Source organism: Mixophyes fleayi, chromosome 4, assembly GCF_038048845.1.
Source record: "Mixophyes fleayi isolate aMixFle1 chromosome 4, aMixFle1.hap1, whole genome shotgun sequence".
Lineage (NCBI taxonomy): Eukaryota > Metazoa > Chordata > Amphibia > Anura > Limnodynastidae > Mixophyes > Mixophyes fleayi.
Window position 1 is genome coordinate 277,508,549 of NC_134405.1, and position 27,146 is coordinate 277,535,694.

The 27,146-nt window shown below is 41.6% G+C and overlaps 1 protein-coding gene across 1 annotated transcript; it reads right to left on the reverse strand.

The window, feature by feature from the left end:
- Window positions 1-304: 304 nt before the first annotated feature.
- STING1 (stimulator of interferon response cGAMP interactor 1) lies at window positions 305-27,146 on the reverse strand. The gene is made up of 7 exons (XM_075209768.1): window positions 27,075-27,146; window positions 17,790-18,040; window positions 16,814-17,000; window positions 15,436-15,544; window positions 14,840-15,078; window positions 9,973-10,159; window positions 305-2,192 (listed from the first exon to the last, which is right to left on the reverse strand). Exons 2-7 carry the CDS (start codon window positions 18,026-18,028, stop codon window positions 2,095-2,097), a joined length of 1,059 nt encoding a protein of 352 aa, XP_075065869.1. The 5' UTR covers window positions 18,029-18,040; window positions 27,075-27,146; the 3' UTR covers window positions 305-2,094.

The following is a 27,146-nucleotide window of genomic DNA, read 5'->3' on the forward strand; positions in this document are numbered from 1 at the left end:
CACCCTCACACAATTCAAGTTTGCCACCACCTATTGAATACGGGCAATAGGACCCCAATATGCTGTCCCACACTGGCACACAAGGCTTCTAGCTACCACAGGCTAACAAGGCCCCCACCAGCAAACAAAGGGTTAACTATTCACACCTCCAGACTGTTACACAAATGTAAATGCAAGCACACACTAAGCCTGTTAATCAAATGTATCAACAAATCACACAACAACATTCAAAGGGTTAACTTGGTCGAGCTATATTCTTCTTAACAGGCTAATGGATTTGTTAGAGTATCAAAGACGCCACATATTAAATTATAGATTTAATGCACAAAAGTACAGGGCATTCAGATATAAAGAAAAACAATTACCAACTGATATTATATACACAAGCAAAGCAGTTTAAAATAAAAGCGGTTACATTCAAAGTATCACTTACATGAATTGGATAATCTGTGCCATGGGAAATTGGCTAGGAAGATGGACAGCTTATCAATGAGGATTGCTTTTCCCAAAAGACTGACAATTTGTTGTAACTGGTGTCAGCTTTTTAAAGACACATTTACACCTCCCCACCTCCTGAGGGGTTGTGGTCTGTGATACTTTTTTCAATCATCATTTGCATGTTGTCTGATTTACTACCCAATTCTACTATGTGACCTAACTTTGCTGTGGAGTGTCACACAGACCCAATTTTATTATTAATAAATCCCCTATGAATTTCTCCATCTTTTGATACCAAACATGCCAAAATACAGTGTATTCGTAGAGCTTACACTCATTTCCTAACTTCTCTGTGGGGCAGAATTCTTAATTTGACATAGGAGCTGCCCTTCATCATGCTATTGAGGAATATGTGGATGATCACTACTTTTATTGATTTTAAGTGTCATATTTTAAAACTGAATTATATCACATATAGCCAAGTCGGCACGTGGGCACTTTGAGCGAGACACCATGCTGAGTGGTTCCTAAAAGTCTATTCAGGTGTCAAAACTCCCTCCCAGGCCAGGATATATCTCACAGCAGGGGCTCTTTGAAGCTGTCACAGGTGACACTCCTATCTTCTCACACTGGAATGTGCAGAGCCATCAAATGCACATACAACAGACTTTCTGTTTTCACATTTTACACTTCAGTAGTTCAACTTATCAATGGATTTAATTAGTATACCATATTTACACTGCAGTTATTATTTAGGCCTTATCACCCACAATTATGGAATGGGTTAACCCTTATAAATAACTGTAAGTTCTCTATGTTCCCGACAGTCAGTTTATTTATTCCATACCCCAAATCACCAGAAAGGTAGTTAGGCATTAACTTACAAGGTACACCATGCAGCATACAATACTCCTATCCAACAACTGATATCCATCAACAATAGCCCCAAATAGCATTTGTGTTAAAAAAAAAAGACAGTATAAATTACTTTAATAAAACCATGAAATTAGTGAGAGAAAAAACTAATTGGCTCCCTGTAAAGTTAATGATACCATCACTATGACTGCCTTTTTTGCACAATCAACAAAGACAATATCAATGAGCAATTTGGTCACATATGTGGATCACCAAACTGCAGTGATGCCGTTTTTTAGGATTGTGGTCAACAACTGGATCCCAATTAATACTGAAAAACTGACACCTGGGGCTTTGTAGATGCCCCCTCCCCCAGCTGGGGGCCCCATAGAAACTGCTCCCCCTACACCTATGATACTTAAGCCCTTGACCCTAAATATGTAACCATTGGGTTCATTGTTCCACCTGTGTTTACATCATACCAGATGTAATTTAATCCAAATGTTACTAGCCTTCATTTTGGAATTCACAGGAGGTACAATGGTTGGCAGTGTGATCCAGTTAATTATCTAAAATTACAACAAATATGGGCAGCTAAGTATCCCACCCAGTCAACCTGATTTCCTACTACTTCTTCACACAAACATATTTTGAACTATTGAAATAAATAACAATACTCCCTTCTGAGATCTCCATTAAATTTAGTACATAACTCTAACTCTCTCCATTACACTGGATTTTGATCTGAAATCTTTAATAGAAAACAACTGTAAACTAATAGAATAGAGTTATTTAATTAATTTAAGTCAGATTATATTCCTCAGAATGTTGTTGCTTTAAATGCTTCAATATTTCCTGAGATAGCAAGTGCTCGTCATATTCATCAGACCGAGAGCAATCTGAAACGAAACAATGCATTGAATAATTGAATTAGTAATGTATTTTCTAAATACAAACACATGTTTAGAATGCAAATGATATAAAGACAGCAGCATTCATTTATGTTATGAACACTGAATGGACATTTAGGCATAAGGGGATAATATAGTAAATAGGAACACCTAATTTAATAGATTTCACTTTTACATCATGATAGATAAATATATTGTGCCTTCAACTATTTTTAGACCTAATGTAATCTACTCACAGTATTGGCTAATACATATTTAATATAAAAGTTTATTATGATCTTTAAATGATATCAATGTATGGCTCCGTTGTATCTGTTCGTAGTAATTTTCATTGAATAAAACTGCTGTGGCTTATACCATGTTCCATGTCAGGTATTGTGTCAGTATATTTATGTCAAAGGCTTCTTGTGGAATTACTGAGGGTATGAGGGTTGAGTTATGATGCCCTGAAATATGCATACAATTCTGATTTGTCAGTGTTCATTTTGCAGTGTAGTTCTTGCTCTATGCATATATACCATGCTGAGAAATGTGTAGTGAATCAAAAATGTAGTGAATCAAAATCATAATTAATAGATAATGGTCTTTAGCTGTTTTGGTTTGTCTGTAATTTGTGTCCCTCTGCCATATAGTAAATAGGATCACCTAATTTAATAGATTTCACTTTTTAGTCATTGTATAAGTATTGCTAAACCTTGATATTCAAGGTTTCTAGACATACAGTATAATACAAGCATGTTCATTCAGTTTATCACACCCCTGAACATCGCTATTCATACTCAAACCTAAATATGAAATGTATATGTCACAGTTGTCTGTTTTTCTTGATCCGATTTGGAACCATTTGGTCTTGCGGAAGCAGGAGTGTAACAGGAACTGGAGGCCTTGATAAACCTCTGCTCACCTGGAGTACATTGAGTAGCACTAGCAAGATGGGAGTCTAGGTACTGAATATGCACCAGAGTACGGAACTGAAGCCTGCTGTAGCAGCACTCTGGAACTGTTCATGGGAACTCAACCCTACCACCTGTAACCAGGCACATGGAACTGGAACCCACTATTAGGAGCTCAGAATGTGTAACACAAACACTCAGAACAGCTGGAACTGGAGACAGGCACTGAGAGCTGTGACTAGGAATGGATATCTCTGAACTGTGAGACACCCACAGACCTGAAACCCACTCACAGATACATAGAACTGGAAATGAGCCCTAGAGACTCAGATCCAGTCCCGGCTACAGAACTGGTGATACTGGGAAAATCCCTAGCACTGCAAAATAAGCACTATGACCAGAAAGATGACCAGTTTGGAAATGCAGGGTATGTGTCAGGATTCCCAATATAAAAACCACTGAGAAAATGCAAGTGGAACGGTGTGGTTTTTATTTACCACAGGTTTCACAGGTAAGTGATGCAATAAATGGTAAGGTATGAAAAGTCAGCAGAGTATGGCCGTTATAGCAAGGAGATGACACACAGGGTGCAATAGTCTGCGGACTGATACACAGGAGATACCGGAGACAGGTTGCAATGGTCTGCGATACGTTACCACTAGACAGTGGAGATGACACACAGGATGCATTTGTCTGTGGACCGATACACAAAAGATACTGGAGACAGGATGTGAACTGTGGGTGCTGTCATAACAAAGCCGAGTCAGGGGTCACAGGAAGAGATGCCAAAATGAAGGGGAAAGCAGAGGTCAAAACCAGGAAGTCAAGCAAGGAAAACTCACAGGAGAACCAGCAGAGATTAAGGCAACAAATTAACTGGAATGCCCTTTTCAATTCCCCCAGCAATCCAATTACCACAGTGGCCCATTTGTTGTAACAGTGGTACTGCAGGCTGGATACACACAAAGGCAAAAGTTCAACATAGTACCTGGCAAAGAGGAGCTACAGGAGGCAGATTGTGACAACGCGCAGAAAGTCATGCACTTTGGAAGTTCTGGGTATTTGCAGACAGATGATCACTTGGTAATGCAGGGTATTTGCAGAAAAGATAAGCACTTTGAAAATGCAGGGTATTAGAAGAAAGATGATCACTTGGTAATTCAGGAACAGTGTTGGAAACAACTGGAACCTGGAGTCAAGAACTATCCTTAGAAGAGAAAGTGTGCTGTGTTGGCAATGAGCAGACCTCAGGAGCAGGTTTAAATAGGGTGTTCCAAATAGGGATGAGCGGGCTCGGATTTCCGAAATCCAAGCCCACCCGAACAGTGCGGATCCAACGAGATCCGAGCACTGTTCGGGAACTTCTGGGCGCCAAACGGAGCCAAACCGAGGCTATGACATCCAAGTCTCGCGTCGGATCTCGCGAGACTCGGATGTCATAAATTCAGCGCTAGCGGCCGCCATCTTCATTCTGGCTGTGATCACTCGTGAGAGAGTTTGCAGTTAGGGAGCTCCTGTCCATGTTTTAATCTTAGTGGTACTTTTGTGCTTTGTCCAGTGCTCTGTTCTGCTGAGTCCAGTGGTGCTGTGTCCTGTGCTCTGTCCTGCTGAGTCCAGTTGTGCTGCCTGTGTCCTGTGCTCTGTCCTGCTGAGTCCAGTGGTGCTGCCTGTGTCCTGTGCTCTGTTCTGCTAAAAACGAAATTAAAAAGTTATACAAAAATTACAAAAATTATAGAAAAAAAAAGAAGAAAATAAATTAAAAAATTATACAAAAATAATTGTAAAAAAATATAAAAAAATTATTTTTAAAATACTAGGTACTGCTGTATAACTCCAGTACAGTGGTACTCTCCTGTGCCGCAGATAATTTGTAAAGGCTTTGCCGAGTGTGTGTGGTTTAGGGGTACGCTCTCTTGTGCTGCATATAATGGAGTACAAAAATTTGGAGGATAAAGTAGGGAAAGATCAACACCCACTTCCTCCTCCTAATGCTGAAGCTGCTGCCACTAGTCATGACATAGACGAAGAAATGCCATCAACGTAGTCTGGCAAGGGCGATGCCCAATCTCCTAGAGGGCATGTAAAATCCCAAAAACCAAAGTTCTCTAAAATTAGCAAAAAAAGAAAATTGAAAACATCTGAGGAGAAACGTAAACTTGCCAATATGCCATTTACGACACGGAGTGGCAAGGAACGGCTTAGGCCCTGGCCCATGTTCAGGACTAGTGGTTCAGCTTCACCCAAGGATCTAAGCCCTCTTCCTCCCCCCCTCCAAAAAATTTAAAAGAGTTATGCTGTCAGCAACAACACAGCAAACAACTCTGCCTTCTAAACAGATGACATCACAAATCCCCAAGGCGAGTCCAAGGGTGTTGGTGGTTGCGAAGCCTGACCTTCCCATCACTGTACGGGAAGAGGTGACTCCATCCACCATTTGCAGCCCACCCTCTGCATATGCTGGAAGGAAGACCCACAGTGTAGATCCAGATTTGGATAATCAAGGTGTCAAGGAGGCTATTGATGTAGCTGGCGCTGAGGAGGAACTTGACGAGGAGGATGCTGATGTGGTTATTTTAAATGAGGCACCCGGGGGGGGAAAAGTTGATGTCCATGGGATGAAAAAGCCCATCGTCATGCCTGGTCAGAAGACCAAAAAATCCACCTCTTCTGTCTGGAGTTATTTTTATCCGAATCCGGACAACAAATGTATGGCCATATGTAGCTTATGTAAAGCTCAAATAAGCAGGGGTAAGGATCTTGGCCACCTAGGGACATCCTCACTTATACGTCACCTAAAGAACCTTCATAATTCAGTGTTTAGTTCAGGACCTGTGGCTAGGCCGGCAGCAGTCCAGGGACACCTAAATCCCTTGTTCCTGTTGGATACATACCACCAACACCCTCCTCGTCAACTTCCTCCACGATCTCCATCAGATTCAGTCCTGCAGGCCATGTCACCAGCCAGACTGAGTCCTCTTCAATACGGGATTCATCCGAGGAATCCTGCAGCGGTACGCCTACTACTGCCACTGCTGCTGTTGCTGCTGGTAGTCTGTCATCTTCCCACAGGGGAAGTCGAAAGACCGCTACGTCTTTCACCAAACAATTGACCGTCCAACAGTCATTTGCCATGAGCACCAAGTACGACACTAGTCATCCTATGGCAAAGCGGATAACTGCGTCAATAACAGCAATGTTGGTGTTAGATGTGCGTCCGGTGTCCGCCATCAGTGGAGTGGGATTTCGACGGTTGATGGAGGTATTGTGACCCCGGTACCAAATCCCGTCGAGATTCCACTTCACTAGGCAGGCGATACCAAAGATGTACAGAGAAGTAAGAACAAGTGTCCTCAGTGCTCTGAAAAATGTGGTTGTACCCACTGTCTACTTAACCACGGACATGTGGACAAGTGGTTCAGGGCAAACTAAGGACTATATGACTGTGACAGCCCACTGGGTAGATGCATCGCCTTCCGCAGAAACAGCAGCAGCTGCATCAGTAGCAGCATCTCCACAACGGCTGCTCGTGCCAAGGCAGGCAACGTTGTATATCACAGGTTTTAGTAAGAGGCACAACGCTTACAACCTCTTAGAAAAACTGAAGGAAATAATCTCGGAGTGGCTTACCCCACTTAGACTCTCCAGGGGATTTGTGGTGTCAGACAACGCCAGTAACATTGTGCGGGCATTACATATGGGCAATTTCCAGCACGTCCCATGTTTTGCCCACACCGTTAATTTGGTGGTGCAGCATTACCTCAAGAGTGACAAGGGTGTGCAGGAGATGCTTGCGGTGGCCCGCAAAATTGCTGGACACTTTTGGCATTCTGCCAGTGCCTACCGCAGACTCGAGCAACATCAAAAAAGTCTGAACCTGCCCTGCCATCACCTCAAACAAGAGGTTGTGACGCGCTGGAACTCCACCCTCTATATGCTGCAGAGGATGGAGGAGCAGCAAAAGGCCATTCAAGCCTACACAGCCAATTACGACATAGGAAAAGGAGTGGGGATGCGCCTGAGTCAAGCGCAGTGGAGACTGATTTCCGTGTTGTGCAAGGTTCTGCAGCCGTTTGAACTTGCCACACGAGAAGTCAGTTCCAACACTGCCAGCTTGAGTCAGGTCATTCCCCTGATCAGGCTGTTGCAGAAGCAGCTGGAGAAAGTGAGGGAGGAGCTGGTAAACCATTGCGATTCCACCAAGCATGTAGCTCTTGTGGATGAAGCCCTTCGTACGCTTTGCCAGGATCTGAGGGTGGTCACTCTTTTAAAGTCAGAGGAATACATTCTGGCCACCGTGCTCGATCCTCGGTTTAAAGCGTATGTTGTGTCTCTGTTTCCGGTGGACACAAGTCTACAGAGGTGCAAAGACCTGCTGGTCAGGAGATTGTCCTCTGAAGAGGACCGTGACATACCAATAGCTCCACCTTCATATTCTTCCACACCTGTGGCTGCGAGGAAAAAACTCAGTCTTCCTAAAAGACCCGCTAGCGGGGATGCAGACAACATCTGGTCCGGACTGAAGGACCTGCCAACCATTGCAGACATGTCTACTGTCGCTGCATTGGATGCTGTCACAATTGAAAAAATGGTGGAGGATTACTTTGCTGACACCATCCAAATAGACATGTCAGACAGTCCATATTGTTACTGGTAGGAAAAAAAGGCTGTTTGGAAGCCCCTGTGCAAACTCGCTCTATTTTACCTGAGTTGTCCCCCCTCTAGTGTGTACTCGGAAAGAGTTTTTAGTGCAGCGGGTAACCTGGTCAGTGAGCGGCGAAGGAGGTTGCTTCCTCAGAACGTTGAAAAAATGATGTTCATAAAAATGAATTATCAATTCTTCAATCAAGACCAGCAATGGCCTCCAGAGACTACAGAGGGACCGGTGATTGTGGAGTCCAGCGGGGACGAATTGATAATGTGTGAGGATGAGGAAGTACACACTGAAGGGGGCCAGGAATCAGAGGATGAGGATGAGGATGACATCTTGCCTCAGTAGAGCCAGTTTAGTTTGTACAGGGAGAGATGAATAGCTTTTTTTGTGTGGGGGCCCAAACAAACCAATCATTTCAGCCACAGTAGTTTGGTAGGCCCTGTCGCTGAAATGATTGGTTTGTTAAAGTGTGCATGTCCTATTTCAACAACATCAGGGTGGGTGGGAGGGCCCAAGGACAATTCCATCTTGCAACTCTTTTTTTGGCATTATGTGACCGTTCAACAGTCGTTTGCCATGAGCACAAAGTAAAACAAAATTAAAACAAATTAAACAAATTAAACCAAAAGTATAATATAACTTCTAAACACTACACTTGAAAGCTTGAGCCTTTAAATGAAAAAGTCACTCTTCATTGCACGAAGATTTGCAACAGGGACAGTTTTTTTGTTCCCAAAGTCAACAAATAACACTTCGACCCTGTCTGTCTTTGACATACTTGATGGGATCTCAATGATGAATGCTCTGTACCATGGTTGGAGGAGGTATTGTGGCCCCGGTACCAAATTGGGTACCGGGGCCACTCCACTACGCAGTCCAGAAAGCTACCTCGGTGCAACGTTTTGGACTAAAAACAATATTGTGAGGTGTGAGGTGTTCAGAATAGACTGGAAATTAGTGGAAATGATTGTTATTGAATGTTATTGAGGTTAATAATAGCGTAGGAGTGGAAAACAACAAAAAAACAGGATTTTAGCTCTTTTTATGCTTTTTAAAAAATAAATCAGAACCCAAAACCCGAAATCAGAACCAAAACCTTTCGTCAGGTGTTTTGGCAAAAAAAATCAGAACCCAAAACCTCAAGCTAATCAGAACCCAAAACCCAAAACCCAAAACACTAAAAGTGCCCGGTGCACACCCTTAGTTCCTAATACTTATTGGTTCATGGATCATGTAATCACAGCTGCTGAAATCTGGTTGGGATGGAAGGATAACCTGACAGATTCCAAAATGGCCCCACCCATGCAGCAGAACAAACAGTAGGTGTTTGTTTACAAATTAATAAGTGGTGCTCAAGACTGCCGCAGGCCATCAGGAGAGACCCAGATAGCCGTGATATAATAGGACATGGTAAATGTGTCTAAGACCCCAATGCGTGACAGTTTATATTCAATTAGAGAAAATATTGAACTCTTATTATTTGATGCTGCCCACATACTAAACCCCATTGTCACCATCTGCATTATGCCATGGAACATTTACAGATCTTCAGTCACCTAACTCCAACCACATGTGTATGTCTGAAGCCACCATTGAATTGCAACTACCATGTTACTTTTGCTACTATAAATCTGTAGCAAAAACAGAGATCGATCTATAAATTGTTAAACAATGATAAAAACCTGTCAATCTGTTTCAGAATCCTAGATCAATTGATTGCAACATAATATAACCCAGTGGTTGAAGTGGACCTGTATATGGCGGTATGTCATGTAGCCACTTCTCCTACTGCTTTGTTTGTACAACTATCAAATTCCATTCTCTTGCATTTTCCATAACGCTACTTCTAAATTTCCACTTCGACCATTAATATAACCAAGAAATCTGAAAATAAATGTATTCTTCCTTCCTCTAGCTATTGTATATTCTTTGCCTCTTAACCCAATAACCTTTGATGTTTTGAAGAAACTACAATAGCATAGACCGCTGGATCTCTGGAAAGAAAAATACCTTTTACATAGAGTAAAGCAATTATATATGTATGCAATTTATACAAAACATTGTCCCAATGAGCAATTCAATTGCTCAGATAAAAACAAATCATACATTTTGCAAATAAAAAATAAGATTATTTTGAATTATTTTGTTTTTTAAACCAGCAAAACAAAACCTATGCATCTTGAGAAATAAAATAATCTATTTATCAAAAAATTGGTTAACTCACCGTCATAAATTACTAATCGAAAAGTATTTTGACATTCCACTGAATTTTCTAGGATTTCCTTCAAAGTACTATAGAAGAGTTTGGCTTGTTGTATACGATCCTCCTTACTGAAGGCAGCACTTGCTATATCTGACATTTTGTACAGAGATGCTAGAGGTGTAGCATATTCCACAATACAGTAGTATGGCTAAGAAACACAAACAAATTATATTATTAATACACAAGACATTTTCACACACTAAAATATAAAATGGTAAAATGGTTCATCATGGACACAGGAACACATCATTGTTACCCCTTTTTTTACTGTGGACAAGGGGTGAGTGGTTTTCAATAGGGATTATATTAGGACCACATGCACACCCCTCTTATCTGCATATATGTAAAAATCATATAAACTGTATGGTTATGTATGGACAAAGCTACTAATATTGCAAAAATAGAGACTCTTGGGCCCTGTAGACTAAATGTTGCACATTACCATCAACTTGCTTTGGTCAGCAATAGGTACAGGGCTGTTTCACAGGAATCACTGTGTTTCTTTATTAAGTATCTGACAACTTTTTATGTGAGTACTCTTGATTTTCTTAATTGTGTTTGCCAATGTCATCACTTACTGCCATGGGAGGGCTGGCAAATTTTAGCCTGGGAGGGGGGCAAGACTCGACTCAGCAGCCTATTAGGAACATATTAAAGGAACAAAAAGCAGGTGGCCCAGTTTCTCTGCCCAAGGTAGCCCACTATGCTCCCCTGCCCCCCAGTCCAGGCTTCCCCTGCCTACTGCATTGATGGACAGTTTGCACAAACCAAGCAAGAAAAAAAATAAAACAAAGCAAGAAGGCCATACCATAGGCTAGAGTTTAGTAACTAAATCTGAACAAATACCATAGTAGGTGGTGAGAATTATTTTGACTGACCATTCATTCTTAAAAGTTTTCGCAATACCGAGTTATTTTTGGTACAAGTAGTACTAGTTAGAAGCACACTAACCCTGTGAAAGGAATATGGGTATGAAAAGGGCAGTCTTTTCTCTCCCTCTCCTGTCCCTGTTCCACACACACTGTTTGTCACCAAGCTACATATACAATGGTTACTTGTGATTCTTCCTGAAATTAATTATTACATAGTAGTAACCAGAGTTACTAAGGTGGGAGAAGAATTAGGTTAGTGCTAGGAGGGGATATAAGAATCTTGTCATAGAATTGTGTTGTATGAGTGCAGTAATAATGGCCCTGTGTAGAAAAGGATTGTTGCAGAGAGCAGTACTAAACAGTGGAATGGGGAGGACTCTGAACATTACTTAGAAAACCAAGATTAACTATGATTTAAGTAACTATGATTTATTTTTCAGTTTTAAATAGAATAATTATTCTCAATTCAAATTGTTTTCCTTTCTTAGATGCTTTTAAAGCTTCAAAACTGTGATTTTAAATGGCTGTATTGCATAAAAGGTAATGACAACAAATTCAAACATTTTGGGGGCCTATCTATTACAATTTGAATTATCACAGCCATAACTTTAATTTAAAATCACTGCTTATTAAAAAGATCACTGAGGCAGTTAAGCATTACTCATCTACCCCGGGGATACTGGCTCAGAGCGGTAATATTAAGTTACCGTTTGGCTAGGCTAGTCAATCCAAGATTTGGTCTTCTAGTTCCGTTATTAAAAAAAAAAAAACACTAATGTTTTTAATAGATGAATAAACACAATTTTATTTATTTTACTAATTAAATAGTTTTTTATAAAATGACTACTTTAAAAAAATATGCTAAGAATAAACATAATCCTGAGATACTTGATAAATAAGCTCCCCCATGCCGAATCATAATGCTGGTTGGATTATCGCTGGCAGTAGCCTCTTTGCTTCTTAGGGTGATAAGATGGTGAGCCCAATAACTGGTAAAAATATAATATTTGGTTTTCCAAATTAATTTAATGTTACATTTATGATATAGCATTTTTTATACTTAGACATTTATTGTTCTTGTTAAAATTACACTGAGCAGTGATTGAATTTTAGGGATTATGTATTAATGTGTCAGTTTTATAAATGTCAATATTTCAATATTCAATATTTTGTAGGGGATAACTGACTATACTTTTTTAGTTACAATCCCGCTGGCAGTACTGAACATGCTCTAATATTCCAATGGATCATAATTGGGTGGAAATATTACTTTAGGTATGCTTCTTCCATTTGCTTGTGGTATGTATACATTTCTGTAACAACTGACAATGGTTAAATACTGCTGTGCAAGATGTAAGTGACTTGTTCATCTAGAACAGCAGACTCTGGATCTAAATGAGCAAATGACAACACTGGGGTCCATTGACATCATGGAGAGTAGTTTGCAGCTCACTGAGAAGGCACTGGTCGGGGCCAGTTTACATGGTGGTACAGACATAGGATAGAGCAGAATTCTGCAGTTAAAAGAGAGGAATATGAGAGTACAGAAGGTCAGACAGATGGCAGCAGTAGGGGATTTATTTATTATGAGTATAGATTGGGCAAACTGTAACCAGCATCTTGAATGATGAACAGCTTGCTGTCTCCTAGGTTCTCTGTTTTGGCATATAGTGGACTGGGTAAATATATTGTTGGGAAGGGCTCGGAATGACGAAGTAGACTTGATAGACATTGACATGAAAAACTGTGAAATGTTGCGTGTTTGAGGTTTTTAGAGAATTAGGCTGAGATCTTCCTTTACTACAGGCTCTACAGTAGGAATGGGTTGCATTGGGGAGAGTTCAGCTGTAGAGAAGATGGCTAAATGGCTGCTGGAAACTTTCAACTAGGAATTAGGGGGGAGCCAATATGGCTAATATGGTTGGAACAGGGTTGGTGCTGGATAGTTACCACTAGTATGTATTGTGTTTTGAATATTATTTACTAGAATGTTCTTTGTGATATATAGAGGCCTATAATGTTCTCCGGATTGTATATTATGTATTAGGATACTATCTGTACTGTATAATGGACATTAAGATGCTTTCTGTATTGTATATCAGTCACTAGGATGCTCTCTGCATTGTATAGGGGTCACTAGGATGCTCTCTGCATTGTACAGAGGTCACTAGGATGCTCTCTGCATTGTATAGGGGTCACTAGGATGCTCTCTGCATTGTACAGAGGTCACTAGGGTGCTCTCTGCATTGTACAGAGGTCACTAGGATGCTCTCTGCATTGTATAGGGGTCACTAGGATGCTCTCTGCATTGTACAGAGGTCACTAGGGTGCTCTCTGCATTGTACAGAGGTCACTAGGATGCTCTCTGCATTGTATAGGGGTGACTAGGATGCTCTCTGCATTGTACAGAGGTCACTAGGGTGCTCTCTGCATTGTACAGAGGTCACTAGGATGCTCTCTGCATTGTATAGGGGTCACTAGGATGCTCTCTGCATTGTATAGAGGTCACTAGGATGCTCTCTGCATTATATAGAGATCACTAGGATGCTCTCTGTATTGTATATCAGTCACTAGGATGCTCTCTGCATTGTATAGAGGTCACTAGGATGCTCTCTGCATTATATAGAGATCACTAGGATGCTCTCTGTATTGTATATCAGTCACTAGGATGCTATCTGCATTGTATAGAGGTCACTAGGATGCTCTCTGCATTGTATAGAGATCATTAGGATGCTCTCTGCATTGTATTGAGGTCACTAGGATGCTCTCTGCATTGTATAGAGATCAACAGGATGCTCTCTGTATTGTATATCAGTCACTAGGATGCTCTTTGCATTGTTTAGAGATCACTAGGATGATCTCTGTATTGTATATCAGTCACTAGGATGCTCTCTGCATTGTACAGAGGTCACTAGGATGTTCTCTGCATTGTATAGGGGTCACTAGGATGTTCTCTGCATTGTATAGAGGTCACTAGGATGCTCTCTGCATTATATAGAGATCATTAGGATGCTTTCTGTATTGTATATCAGTCACTAGGATGCTCTCTGCATTGTACAGAGGTCACTAGGATGTTCTCTGCATTGTATAGGGGTCACTAGGATGCTCTCTGCATTGTATAGAGGTCACTAGGATGCTCTCTGAATTGTATAGAGATCATTAGGATGCTTTCTGTATTGTATATCAGTCACTAGGATGCTCTCTGCATTGTTTAACGGTCACTAGGGTGCACTCTGCATTCTATATCAGTTACAAGGATCCTCTCTGCATTGTATAGAGGTCAATGCAATGCTCTCTGCATTAGGTAGAGATCACTAAAATGTTCTATTATGACAAACTTTTTTCAAAGACTTAATTAGCTATATACCCACAATAGAAAGACTACACCTTCTCAGTTTTCAACAAACCCTTTTTCCATTGTGTCAGTAGAAAAACATAGGCTGCTTTCTGGTGCTTGTACCACAGGCCAGCCAGCCATCCCCTGGTTGTATACCACAGGGTTCAGTATTGGGCACTGCCCTTTACAATCTTTTTATTAAGTAAATCTTTTCCAGCTTTACTAAATATGTTACTATGTAACTCTGTAATTTTGTAACTTCTGGTTATTGCAACGCCCTTATCAGAGATTTTTATGACCATTCTGACTTCTGTGGTCCATTCCCTGTACCACTACCCATTTATTGCCCATTTTATTGCCTTTTATTATTTCAGTTTGATCTAATCTTCCTTATTAATTTCTCTAATGGTTATCTTGATGTGAATACATTTTTAATTGGATTTTGAATCTTAATTAGAACCAGTGTTGTTTGGCTTGAAGAAGAATCTAGTTTGTCCAAAAGAAGAATAATGACATATATGCAATTCTACAATACTAAACATATTTTAAGTACTCTCCCACAATGCTATTATATCTTATCTCTCATCCCATAACTTTTATAACATAAATACTCATATACCCTGTGCTCTTCATCCAAAATGCGATATACATTGTTTTTAAAAACTCGTCTTTTAATGCCGGCTCGATCCTTGTACAGTGGCGGAACCTCTTTAAGAAATGTTATGTTGTTATCTGCCTCTTTCAAGTCCCCATACATTTTGCAGCTCAAAGGCATCAAAATATGCAACTTCCGGGTTTCTGGAAATCTCAGTAAATTGTTGTTTTCTTCATTGAATTGTTTCACCACATTCTTCAAATCTGTAAAATATATGTGAGAAAAACTAAAAATTTATATGTGGAGAGTATAGTGTATAAGGAGTAGTGAAATGGATAAAATCAAATGGATAAAAGACTGAATTGTCTAAAAATGTCCATACCATGACAAGCATGGAAATGTTTTTTCTTTCTGGAAACTATTTTTAACGGTCATATACGAACTTCAAAATATGAGACTATGCAATACATTGTTATTTGTAAAACAACAGTTTGTTTTCTCAATCGAAGATATCCACCTATAATACTATGGCAGGTGTATGATAGAACAGTTAATGTTGATCTCTATTGAAGTTTTCTATGCAACTGCTCACTCCTTACATGTGACATAATGCTTCCTACCTGGCAGGACAAAGCTTAAATATCCAATGTAGTAGGACCATGCAAGCCCATGGGCAACATTCAAGTGTTTCTTTTCAGTAATTTCAGAAATAGCTGCTGGTGTTGGATCCTGCAGAAAGAGAAATTTGGCCACTTTTTAACCAGTATATATAAACATGTTATATATGAAAATTAACAGATTATTTGGAATTAATACAAATATTTCAATGCATTATTTACAACATCAGTTACATTTTGGTTCTCATTCATTAATCATTTTAAGCCTGAGAAAGTAAAGGGAAGGAAGGGATGGGTGGAACCATGCAGGGTGTTCATCCTGTTAAAAGCCATTGATGGAATGCCTTCAGGAGAGGGTGCGCTGGACATATCATCCAATTCATTTGAACAACATTACCAGAGAGTACAGTACAGATGTAAACACACATATACTACAGACATCAGCACAACACTTGTAGTATATTTTGATTGGTGGATATATTACACTTAATTGCAAATTGATGTATTTTAGAATGGGATGGGAATTTGGTATAGTAAAAGAAATTTGGGGGTGTTTGTTAAACAAGACCAGATTCTTGGATATTATTTGGTTGAAATAGCAACGGCACCTTTAAATGATACATGATAGCATCCATTCAACTTTTACATATTTACAAAAGTAACAACTATTGCAAAACTGAAATTGTACAGGCACCAGATTGGATAGCATATTATGACACACCTATATTCAATACGTCATGAGGTTGTCTGAGAGCCTCCTGTATAATGACTGTACACCACAGGACAGGCAGAGCATAGTTAGTTCTGTATTAGTGGAGAACCAGCAGTAAAATGCCTTGCAGCTTTGATCACCAGACTTTCTTTAAAACCACTTCTTATATTATTTCATACCACAGCAGTAATGTGGTGTGGTAGAAAATAATATAGCTTGGTTATCAATATAAAACATGTTTAAAAAAAAACCTCAAAACCACTTAAAACAGAATACATCTGAAATGTGATGTGAGAATTATGATTTTAGTGAAACCCATGAAAAAGACAAATGCAGATAAGACATTTTTCCTGTATTGTTTTGGCTTATTATTATCATAGTATTCTTTTACCTTATATTGTATTAGCATGGGTAATACTTCATCATTGCTGACTTATAAAGGTGCTGGTAGCAAGAGCAGAGAGGGTGTATTGTTGGTACATTTGTAAAATAAAATAAGTATAGAGTATAGTACCTAATTAATTAATCTGAGCTATAATAAAAGTCAACTATGCAATATAAATGTAAAGCTATTTATACATTTTCATAAAGCAATGTTATAAAATCATAATCCAGCATTCTGTCCTACAAAATTACATGCAATGGAGACATAGAAACAAGTTACCATACCTGAAGCCTGAAAAAACAGCATAGCAAATTGCAAAGAATCACCATGAGCAAGTTAATCGTCCCAGGGAGTTCTGGCAACAATTCTTCTTTATAAAATATATAGCAAAAAATGCCAGTTGAAATCAGAAGACCCACATTCATGGCATTGAGGCTTGCTTTTAATGCCTTCATGTGTTCTCCATTATACCTTAAAAAATAAATGGTATTGGTTTTAAATACTATTTTGTTATTTTGTTATTATCATTATGTCGCATCAATTTCTACAAAGCAAAGTATTTTTTCATCCCATCATGCAGTCACTTCTCACTTGCAGGATAGGGTTGAAGAAGTGTACAGGATAGAAAATGCAGACACATCATCATTTATTTATATAGTGCCACTAATTGCGCAGCGCTGTACAGAGAACTCATTCACATCAGTTGCTGCCCCATTGGAGCTTACAGTCTAAATTCCCTAACACACACACACACACACACACACAAACAAAGAGGGAGATAGACAGACAGGCAGAGACTAGGGTCAATGTTTGATAGCAGCCAATTAACCTACCAGTATGTTTTTGGAGTGTGGGAGGAAACTGGAGCACCCGGAGAAAACCCACGCAAACACAGGGAGAACATACAAACTCCACACAGATAAGATCATGGTCGGGAATTGAACTCATGACCCCAGTGCTGTGAGGCAGAAGTGCTAACCACACTTCCACTGTGCTGTCCACAATATCATATTGTGTGAGCATTAGAGTAAAACTGTACACTATCTGGGCTAAAAAGGCCACATATTTAGTGGTGCAGTGGAATAAAAGGGGGTCCTAGGTGACCAACCCCATTAAGTAAAAAATATTATATACAGGTCTGCTATAACATGCATTACTGATAGGGATTTTACAGAAATGTGCCATTGTGTAACAAGGAGCTTGAATGTTTTCCATGAATAAACTTTAGTAGCGATTAGCAACTGCCTAATTTGTTATTACCTGGTGTGCACATGAGCTATTTCTTCAGAAAAGTCACATATGCCTACTATGAAATGCCAACTTTGTGCAATGACAAAATTAATCGCCAGGTTATAGGCAATTTGGGAGCTTGTGTAAGTTCCAGCTCCAAGCAGGTACAAAAGGATGGTGCATAGAAGAATTAAGAGACAGGACGTTTTAGTAGCTCTGTTCCCTCTAGGTTGAGGAATAATGGAGATGTTTTGAGATGTATCTTGCATTATGGACACCACCTGAAAAGCAAAAAACAACAACCTTGTGAAGAATTATTATATGATATGCTGTACAGGATATTCAAAATGTAAATGTGGCAGTTTGCACCTCCCAAATGGCAGCTGTACAGTACAATAGAACATCTTCTCTAGCTTTTATGAATTATTTACCTTCCTGCTAAAGTCAGATTAGAGAAAAATAGGCATTGAAAAATTTATTTTAGCATATGTTTTAATATATCTAACATTGTTTATTGTACTTGAATATGAATCTATACCATGAATATAGTTGAGAAAGGCATCCTTTATCTTCGTAAAATGTCTTATGTATTAAATAAAAATGAATTGAATGGTTCATTAATCACTGCCTACTTCCACTACTTTTTTCTTTTTATTTGTGTCTGCTGGGGATGCAGCAGGCGGGGATTAGGACTTCTTGGGGCTTTGGGCTGTTTGTATGCACCCCCCACTTTCCTCTCATCATATATGACTTCCAGCCTCCCTCCCATTGTCATATCTTCCCAGCCCACTCTCACCTTCATATATATGCCCCTCACCCTTCCTTCCTCTCCACTAGCAGTTATAATATGTAACTACTCACCACAATTCCATAATGGCATGCATCCTAAAGTATTGATGCATGAGACGTACTCTTCTATGATAAGTGAACACAATCTTAGCATACAGAGATTGCGCTGTCACAGGAGAGCCACGTCCTGTGAGGGTCAAAAGTTTATTACCTCAGGATACATGTGATTTTGACCTGCAGTCATACACGAACATGCTTCCTATAGCCAACATAAAGTAAAGCAGCTTTCATCTTACCTCTGGCTACATTTGCACTCTCCTGGAACCTCACACGTCCCTACAGTCCTTTTGAATTCAGAATGATTGCTCCTCCCACCTGTCACATTGAAAACTCTTTCCGAGTGCACTTTGGAGGGTGGGCAGCTTAGATAGTGCAAAGCAAGTTGGTCCATGCGTCTCCAAATTCCCTTTTTTTTCTCCCAGTATGTAAAGGGAATGTCTGATGTGTTTATTTCTATGCTGTCGTTACGGAGTTACGGCAGAGGTGTCACGTTTTTTGGTCAATTCTTTTAGACCAGACCAGATGTCAAAATGCTGTGCTGAGTCATCTGCATCATCCCTGGGTCTCTTGGGAAGGCTAAGTTTTTTCTGAGCAGCAGTTGACTGAAAAACTGAAGGAGGAGACACCATCCTGTCACGTAATACTTGAGCTTTCTTCTTGCTCACCAGGAGCAAATCGGGGAAAAAATTAGCGTGGGGTCCCTCCGATTTTCACGGAACCAGCAGTAGTCTGTCAGCACTAGGGTTAATACTGAATAGAGGGGGGACCCCATACTAAATCCATAGTGGTGGCAGAAAAGGCGTATTCTTTGCTAAGTGACTAAGGTGACGCTAGTCGCGGCCAGCTATTCAGATTGCTGTATCTGGGATAGGCTGGGCTTTTGTGACAAACTGGTTGGCAGCTTGGTGGGATTGATAATATTATTCTTTTTATCATAAGAACTTAAATGAATTACTGGTGTGTGATTCTAGAGAGAATCGGCATTATAATTGACTGGAGATTACGCTCAAGGCTTACAAAATTTTTAAAGACTGCTGGGGGAAAAAATGTTGTGTGTAGTTTCCTTGCAGGATAACCCCACCCTTTCAAGCACCTGTTATGGCCTATAAATTGATTTGAGCAGCTTCCACTTTTGTATTTGGAAAATTTTAAAAGACATATTGCACATATAGTTTCTGTTCGCCCCTTCTTGTTTTCTTTCTATTTTTTTGTTTGGTGGAAGTGTGAGCTCCAGGATGGTCCCTGACTATAAGCAGATGAAAAAGGATGAGCTTTTGGCTTTGTGTATCGAAAGAGGAATTGCTGTTGTCCCCGGCAGGAACCGAGAGCAACTGATTCAAGCGCTTGTAGAGTCTGATCAGAAACTAAGACCCGGAGGAGACAGTGGTGAAAACCTCTTTGCTTCAGGTAAGCAGTCAGCACTGGACATTACCACAAATACCTCTGTTGAATCAAGTGAGGGGTCTACCCTGGACAGTTACCTTCACACTACTCTTAAACAGCTGAAGGATGCCGATCCTGCAACATCACTGCAGCTGGTCCAGCAAATCCAAGAGGATGCAGAACGCCGAGCAGACAGGGAGGCTTCCAAATTTCACGCAGAACAGGAGGCAGCAGAGCAACAAGTTAAACGCAAACACCAACTGGAGCTCGCCAGGATCAGCAGACCGTCGGCGGACTGAGGTCTGTGTAGAAAAAACCCAGGCACGACCAATTTCCTGTACTGGAAAAAGATGGTGACCTTGATGCATTCCTGAGGGGATTTGAAAGGACTTTCCGACAGTTTGAGCTGGACCCCAGTGAATGGGCCAGCTATTTAACCCCTGAACTGAGAAAGAAAGCTTTGGAAGCATTTGCAGACCTTCCCCAAGAAGTGGACGGCGATTATGTCGCAATTAAGAAAGGTGTGTTACTTTCATTAAACATAACTCCTGAGGCTTGCTTCCTCTAATACCTATGCCGGACTGTTAGCGCAATTATCATCCATGATGCATCAATGGTTTGAGGGATTGCAGGTACTGGACTATGATAAGCTAAAAGATCTTATTCTCCAGGAGCAGTTCCTCACACTGTGCCCAGCTGAGGTGAGAGAATGGGTTGTGGATCGTGACCCTAAGACAGCACAAGTGGCTGCTAGCCTGGCCAACAAGTACACAGTTACCAGGGCTCCTGTAACAAAGAAGAGTTGGGGAGTACCAGAACAAATAACGCAGAAAGAGAGGCAACCTGGGGGATCATCTCTGAGTTCCCCCGTCAACCAAACCAGCTGTTGCTGCACCTTTTGGGGGGGTGGGGGAAAACCTGTTTTGGCAACTGGCGACGAGTGTTTTACATGTGATGAAGTCAGGCACATCAGTGTCAATTGCCCCAGAAAGAAGAAAACAACTCCTTTTCCTGTGGGGGGCCCGGCAGGAAAGCCAGTGCCGGTCCTCCTGTGTGCAGGAGGGCCCCAAGAACACCCCAGAGACAATCTGCAAGTGGTTAAGGTAGGACACCAAATCACACTTGGGTTGTTATACTCTGGCGCAGACCTGACTCTTGTACATTCGGCTTTAGTGAGCCCAGAGAACATTATTCCCAGGAAGACTATTGCTGTGCGAGGAGTGGGGGCCTACATTCTGCAGTACCCCTAGCCAGAATGTACCTAGATTGGGGAACTGGCAGAGGAATACGAGATGTTGAGGTACTAGATAATCTGCCTGCCACGGTACTGTTGGGGACTGATTTGGGAAACATGCACGCTGCTTATATAAATGAAAGTGATATCATTTCTGATGCACTGATGCAAACTAACCATCATCTTTCCCAGGTGAATTCTGCCGACCAGCATAACATGAGTGCAAAAATAGGTAATGTAATTTCATGTGCTGCTGAGAATAGTCATGCAGATTTGCAGGTACCTGTAATGCAGAGGGAGGGAATATGTGCCAATGTGTTTGTTGATAATGCTCTGATTGGAGAGACTAACACTTTAAATCCCCTAGATTGTGAATCTGATCAGGGCAAAACGTGTGAGATTGTGCCTAAATGTGATACCATGTCTGCTAATGTTTTAGGAAGTCAGATCGATTTACATGTGCCCAGTTCTGAAGGTGACCCAAAGTGTGAAAATGTATCCAATGTTTCAGCAGTAGAGACACAGAGAGCAGCACAAAGGAGCTGTGCATTAACCCCTGAAAATGTGGAGGGACGCTCACTAGAAGTCAATCCCCCTCCACCCCCCTTCCTCACTGTAGAAGCTGCAGATTCAGGCAGTGATTTGAATGAATGGCCTCATGCTGTGTGCAACTCTGACAAGCTCTGAAGTGACACTTTGGTACATAAGTTTTACTGGCCTGGCATGCTGACTGACATGGCCAACTACTGCCACTCATGCAATTTGTGCCAAGTTGTTGGGAAGTCTGGTGATGTGGGGAGGGCCCCTCTCATTCCCCTGCCTGTCATATCAGAATCCTTTGAACGGGTTGCTGTGGATATTGTGGGTCTAGCCATTCCCAGTAGCTCAGGGAAAGAGTACATTCTGACTGTAGTGGATTATGCTACTAGGTACCCAAAAGCAGTAGCTCTTTCCTCCATTCACTCAGAGAAAGTAGCAGATGCCCTTATAACTATTTTCTCCAGGGTGAGGTTCCCAAAAAAAATGTTAACTGATCAAGTTACCCAGTTCATGTCTAACCTCATGCAGAGTTGTTGTAAAAAGATGCTGGTGAATCATTTAATTACTTCCCCATATCACCCGCATGCCAACAGGCTGTGCGAATGCCTTAATGGCAGCCTGCAACAAATGCTTAGGACTTTTGTGGAGTCGCAGGGAAGAGACTGGGAGAGCTTTCTGCTGCACCTCCTCTTTGCATACCACGAGATACCGCAGGAATCCACTGGCTTCTCACCCTTTGAAATCCTGTATGGACGTCGGGGGCAAGGCCCGTTAGATTTGATTAGGGAAGAATGGGAAGGAAAGTTGATCACTCCAGAAATGTCAGTGGTACAACATGTAGTGCAGTTCATGGAAAAATTGCAGTTCTTAGTGGGGATGGCACAGAGTAACCTGAAAGCTACGCAGCGAAACTGAAGCTGTGGTATGACCGCAATGCGAGAGAACGCATATTTGAGGTAGGCAAAAGGTTCTGGTTCTGATCCCCATGTGGCAGAACAAATTACAGGCTGCCTGGGAGGGCCCCTACACCATAGTACAGTGCATTAATGATGTCAATTATGTAATGGCAAAAGATAAGGGCCAAAATAGGCAGAAGATATATCACATCAACATGCACAAAGCTTTTCATGACAGGGAAGCTTGTGTATTAGCAGTGTGTAGGCTGCCAGAGAGCGATCAGGTGTCTGAAAACTTGGTAGATTTAGCAACTTCTGCTAAAGAGGCAGGGTCCCAGCAGACACTCACTACAGTGAAGAGCTGTCTGACTCTCAGCTGGAGCAGCTAGCTGACATGCTACAGCCCTATCAGTCCCATTTTACAGGGAAACCTGGAAAAAAACACTTAGTCACACATCATGTAAACACAGGCAACCAGACCCCCCTCAGACAGACAGCCTATCGTACTTCCCTAGAAGTGCTGTAAGCAATGAAAATGGAAATAGACGAGATGTTGTAGCTAGGGGTAATTCAAGAGTCTCACAGTTCTTGGAGTGCCCCAGTGGTACTGGTCCCAAAGAAATGTGGGGGCACCAGGTTCTGTGTAGACTACAGAAGGCTGAATGACGCCACAGTGTTTGATGCTTATCCTATGCCTAGGACAGATGAACGACTAGATCAGATTGCCCAGGCACCCAACATCACCAACATGGATCTCAGTAGCAGTACTGGCAGATCCCATTGTCACTAAAGGGACAAGAGTGGTCCGCATTTATCACCCCATTTGGGCTGTTTAAGTTTTTGGTCATGCCCTTTGGAATGAAAAATGCCCCTGCGTCCTTCCAGCGCCTGGTCAATGACCTGCTAGAGGGCCAGGAGGGACATGCAGTTGCCTACCTGGATGACATTGCGGTGTTCAGCCAGACCTGGGAGGAGCACCTGATCCATCTGAATAATGTTAGGCCGAATTATTGAGGCAGGTCTGACTATCAAACCAGAAAAGAGCCAGCTTGGCATGCGTGAAGTGCAGTACTTGGGGCACCGTGTAGGGGGAGGTACCCTCCGCCCAGAGCCAGGTGTTACGAATCTGGTTTGATGCAGGCCTGATTAGTCAAAGCAGGCCTGTACACGACCTGGTGCTGAGTCTTAACTAGTGTTTCCAGAATAAGGAGGTAAGACATGGATGTTGCTTTTTCAATACTTCAATGAGGAGATAATAAACATATATATAAATATGCACAGATGACAGGAATGAAGTATAATCTGCGGATGTATAATACAGATATCACATATAATGGAGAAGCATAAATACGTATAGATGTTACAGCTTATACGTGAAATTATTAGTAACGTACATAATACAGAAATAACGAGAATGGTTAGATTAATGGAAGCAGCGACAAGTGCTGCAAATCACAGGGAGAACATATAGCAATGTAAGCATCAATATACGAGAAGGTATAGTACTGGGACTGAGGCAGAGAGGAATCCAGAGTGGAACACCACATACAGCAATGCAGGGAGACACGATAAGTATTACAGCTGTATATTATGGAAAATTTGTGCCCCATTATAGCACCCTAGCAAACCTCTGACTGACTTAACTAAAAAGAAATTACCATAGGTGGTTAATTGAACAGAGGATTCTGAGAATGCATTTACAGCTCTGAAATCTGCTCTGGCCCAGTTCCCTGTTCAACAGGCCCCATATTTCAAATAGAGATTTATAGTACAGACCGACACGTCTAACTATGGACTAGGAGCTTTCCTTAGCCAGATGACAGCGCAGGGGGAGGAGCACCCTATAATTTTCCTAAGTATAAAACGACTCCCCCGAGAGGTGGCGTATGCTACCATTGAACGAGAGTGCCTAGCTATCACATGGGCACTGCAAAAGCTACAGCCCTACTTGTATGGACGGGATTCACCATTATCACAGACCATAAACCTCTAAACTTACTGAATACAGTTTGTGGGGATAATGGAAAGCTGTTAAGATGGAGTTTAATTTTGCAGCAATATAACTTCACCATTCAGCACTGGAAGAGCGCAGAACATGGAAACGCAGATGACCTCTCACGCCATGGGGCAGAAGTGGTGAATGGGCAGGAGAGACAGTGACAGGTCACAGTTCTAGGGGGAGGTGTGATGTAGTATATCTAATGACTGATTGTTATTTTCTGTTGAATTCATGTATAACAATGTATTTTGTATGTAACCTAGCTAGCCAAACAGAACGAGCAAAGGTGGGAAATAAGGTCTTGTGAACAAGTGTCAGAGCCAGGGGCTGTGCATACACAGAGAGAAGTATCAGAGTCCAAACTACAGGTCCCAGCAAGCCAGGGATGTCAGGGCATGTTGGCACTTGTGGTTCTCCAAGTGCCAACATGCCCTGGCTGCCGTGGGTATGCTGGTGCTTGTAGTTATACAAGCAACAGCATGGCCACAGTTTTTAGGGCAACCTGGCTGGCTGGGCCTTGTAGTTCCACAAAAAAAATTGGTGTCAGTTTGTTTTTTTAACACTTTCTCGCCGTATTACCCTACTACCCACAGCCCAGGGGTAGTAGGAAGAGCCCTAGTGCTATCAGCACTGGGCTGGTTCTTTCTAGGGGGGGGGCCCGCTCGTTTTTTTCGGCGGACCCCACTCCCTAGGGAATCCAGCCCAACGCTGAACAGCCTAGGACTGGTTAGTCATTATGGCAGGGGGACCCCTGCCGCGCGTCCCCCTGCTATAGTGCTGCCAACCCTGGCTGGTTTGCCTAGTGCTGGTAAAGTGAAAATCGGGGGAACCCCACGCAAAATTTTCCCCGATTTTCACGGGACAAGCACTAGTCAGGCAGCACTAGGGTTAAGCATAAATAGCAGGGGGACCCCACGCTTTTTTAAAAAAAAAAAACTTTTATCTACTCTTTAACTTTTTAACACTGCCAGGGTAGTGTAACAGTGATGTGTTGATACAACACGCTGCTATCAAGCAGCGTGTTGTATCTGGCGTGTTTAGAAGCAAACTCTCCTGAGTTTGCTAACTCGCAGCTTCATACATTGGAGACTTGTATAGCTGCAGTGGCAAACAGTGGTGAGTTTGATCTCTGGCGATTTTGCAAGTAGCGATTTTGACAGAAGCAGAACTCTGGCGATTTTGTCTGAAAACTCAGCTTCATACATCGGCGAGTTTCAACTCTCCCGAGAAAATCGCTGGAGTTGCAAACTCGCACTTTGATACATTTACCCCCGTGTGTCAGAACTGCATTGAGAAGCTGCCTGCCTATTAGCATCCATGTGAATGCCCCTGCAGAGAAGGGGTGAACTGCAGTGAAGTATGGAGTACTGGAGTGTAAGTGGCCTGTGAACTATATTATATGACATCTAGATAACATTAAGTACTGTACATGTGGAGTAAAGAGTATACTTGCCAACTCTTGGAAACAAGTTTCCGGGAGAGGGGGCGTGACTGGAGGGCGGGAGGGGGACGAGGCCAAACGTGTCATTTTGGTCCCGCCCCCCGCGAAAACGTAATTTAGGTCGTGGGGGGCGGGGCCAAAATGACGCGATTGGCCTTGTCCCGCCCCCTCCCGCCCTCCAAAATGGCGTCAATCACCGAGAATTGCGTCATTTGACGCGATTCTCGGTGAAATCCAGGATGCGGGAGAAATGCCAACGAGCCCGGGAGACTGAACCGAATTTTGGGAGTCTCCCGGACATTCCGGGAGAGTTGGCAAGTATGGTAAAGAGATATATTTGCAACCATATTCATATTGCTCATTAAGAACTCTGCTGGAGAGAGTAAAGAGCTGTATATATATTTCTTTATTGCTACAACCATTATGATTATCATGCTGGAGGAAGATGAGTTCAGTTTGTCATAGAGATGGTCTGGCACCCAAATTATTGTGACTTTTATTTCACTGCATCACAAAGTGACATCACCTGTGTCCCACTACTTACAAAGAAACACCTGCATGTACAGGGACCCCCTGGTCATTTACATCCATGCCCGTCAGCTAGTCAGGGTTGGAGAAGGAGGTGCACTGTTTAACCTTTGCCACCCACACTACACAGTGATAGGGGGTTACATTTGCATATTGTAAATTACCTTTACTTTGTTAAAAAATTAATTTTTTTTAAAAGCTAGACCATCTCTTTATTTCCCATGAACTTACTTTCTACTAACACTAACTTACATCCACTTATAACTTGCATTGCTAAATCCAGGAAGTAAAAGAGCATATGACTAAAAATGACAGCACACTTTTAACTCAAGTTTACAACAGTAATAATGTTGTAGTATTATATCACTTAGTTCACTTTAAGTATGGTTACATTTCTATATCTTATATATCTTATATATCTTATATATCTTAAGAATAATCTTACCGTTCCTCTCTTCTACTGACAAAATAGTGATAGCTGAACAAAAAAATTACAGGGAGTGGTCTGAGAAATGAA

Excerpts from the sequence above, each read along its gene's own strand:
- STING1 (XM_075209768.1), bottom strand. The coding sequence starts at position 18,028 with ATGCAAGATACATCTCAAAACATCTCCATTATTCCTCAACCTAGAGGG. Across the intron at positions 15,545-16,813 it reads GCTGTTTTTTCAGGCTTCAG|GATCCAACACCAGCAGCTAT; the intron begins GTATGGTAACTT and ends CTCTTTCTGCAG. Across the intron at positions 10,160-14,839 it reads TTTTGGATGAAGAGCACAGG|CCATACTACTGTATTGTGGA; the intron begins GTATATGAGTAT and ends TGTGTTTCTTAG.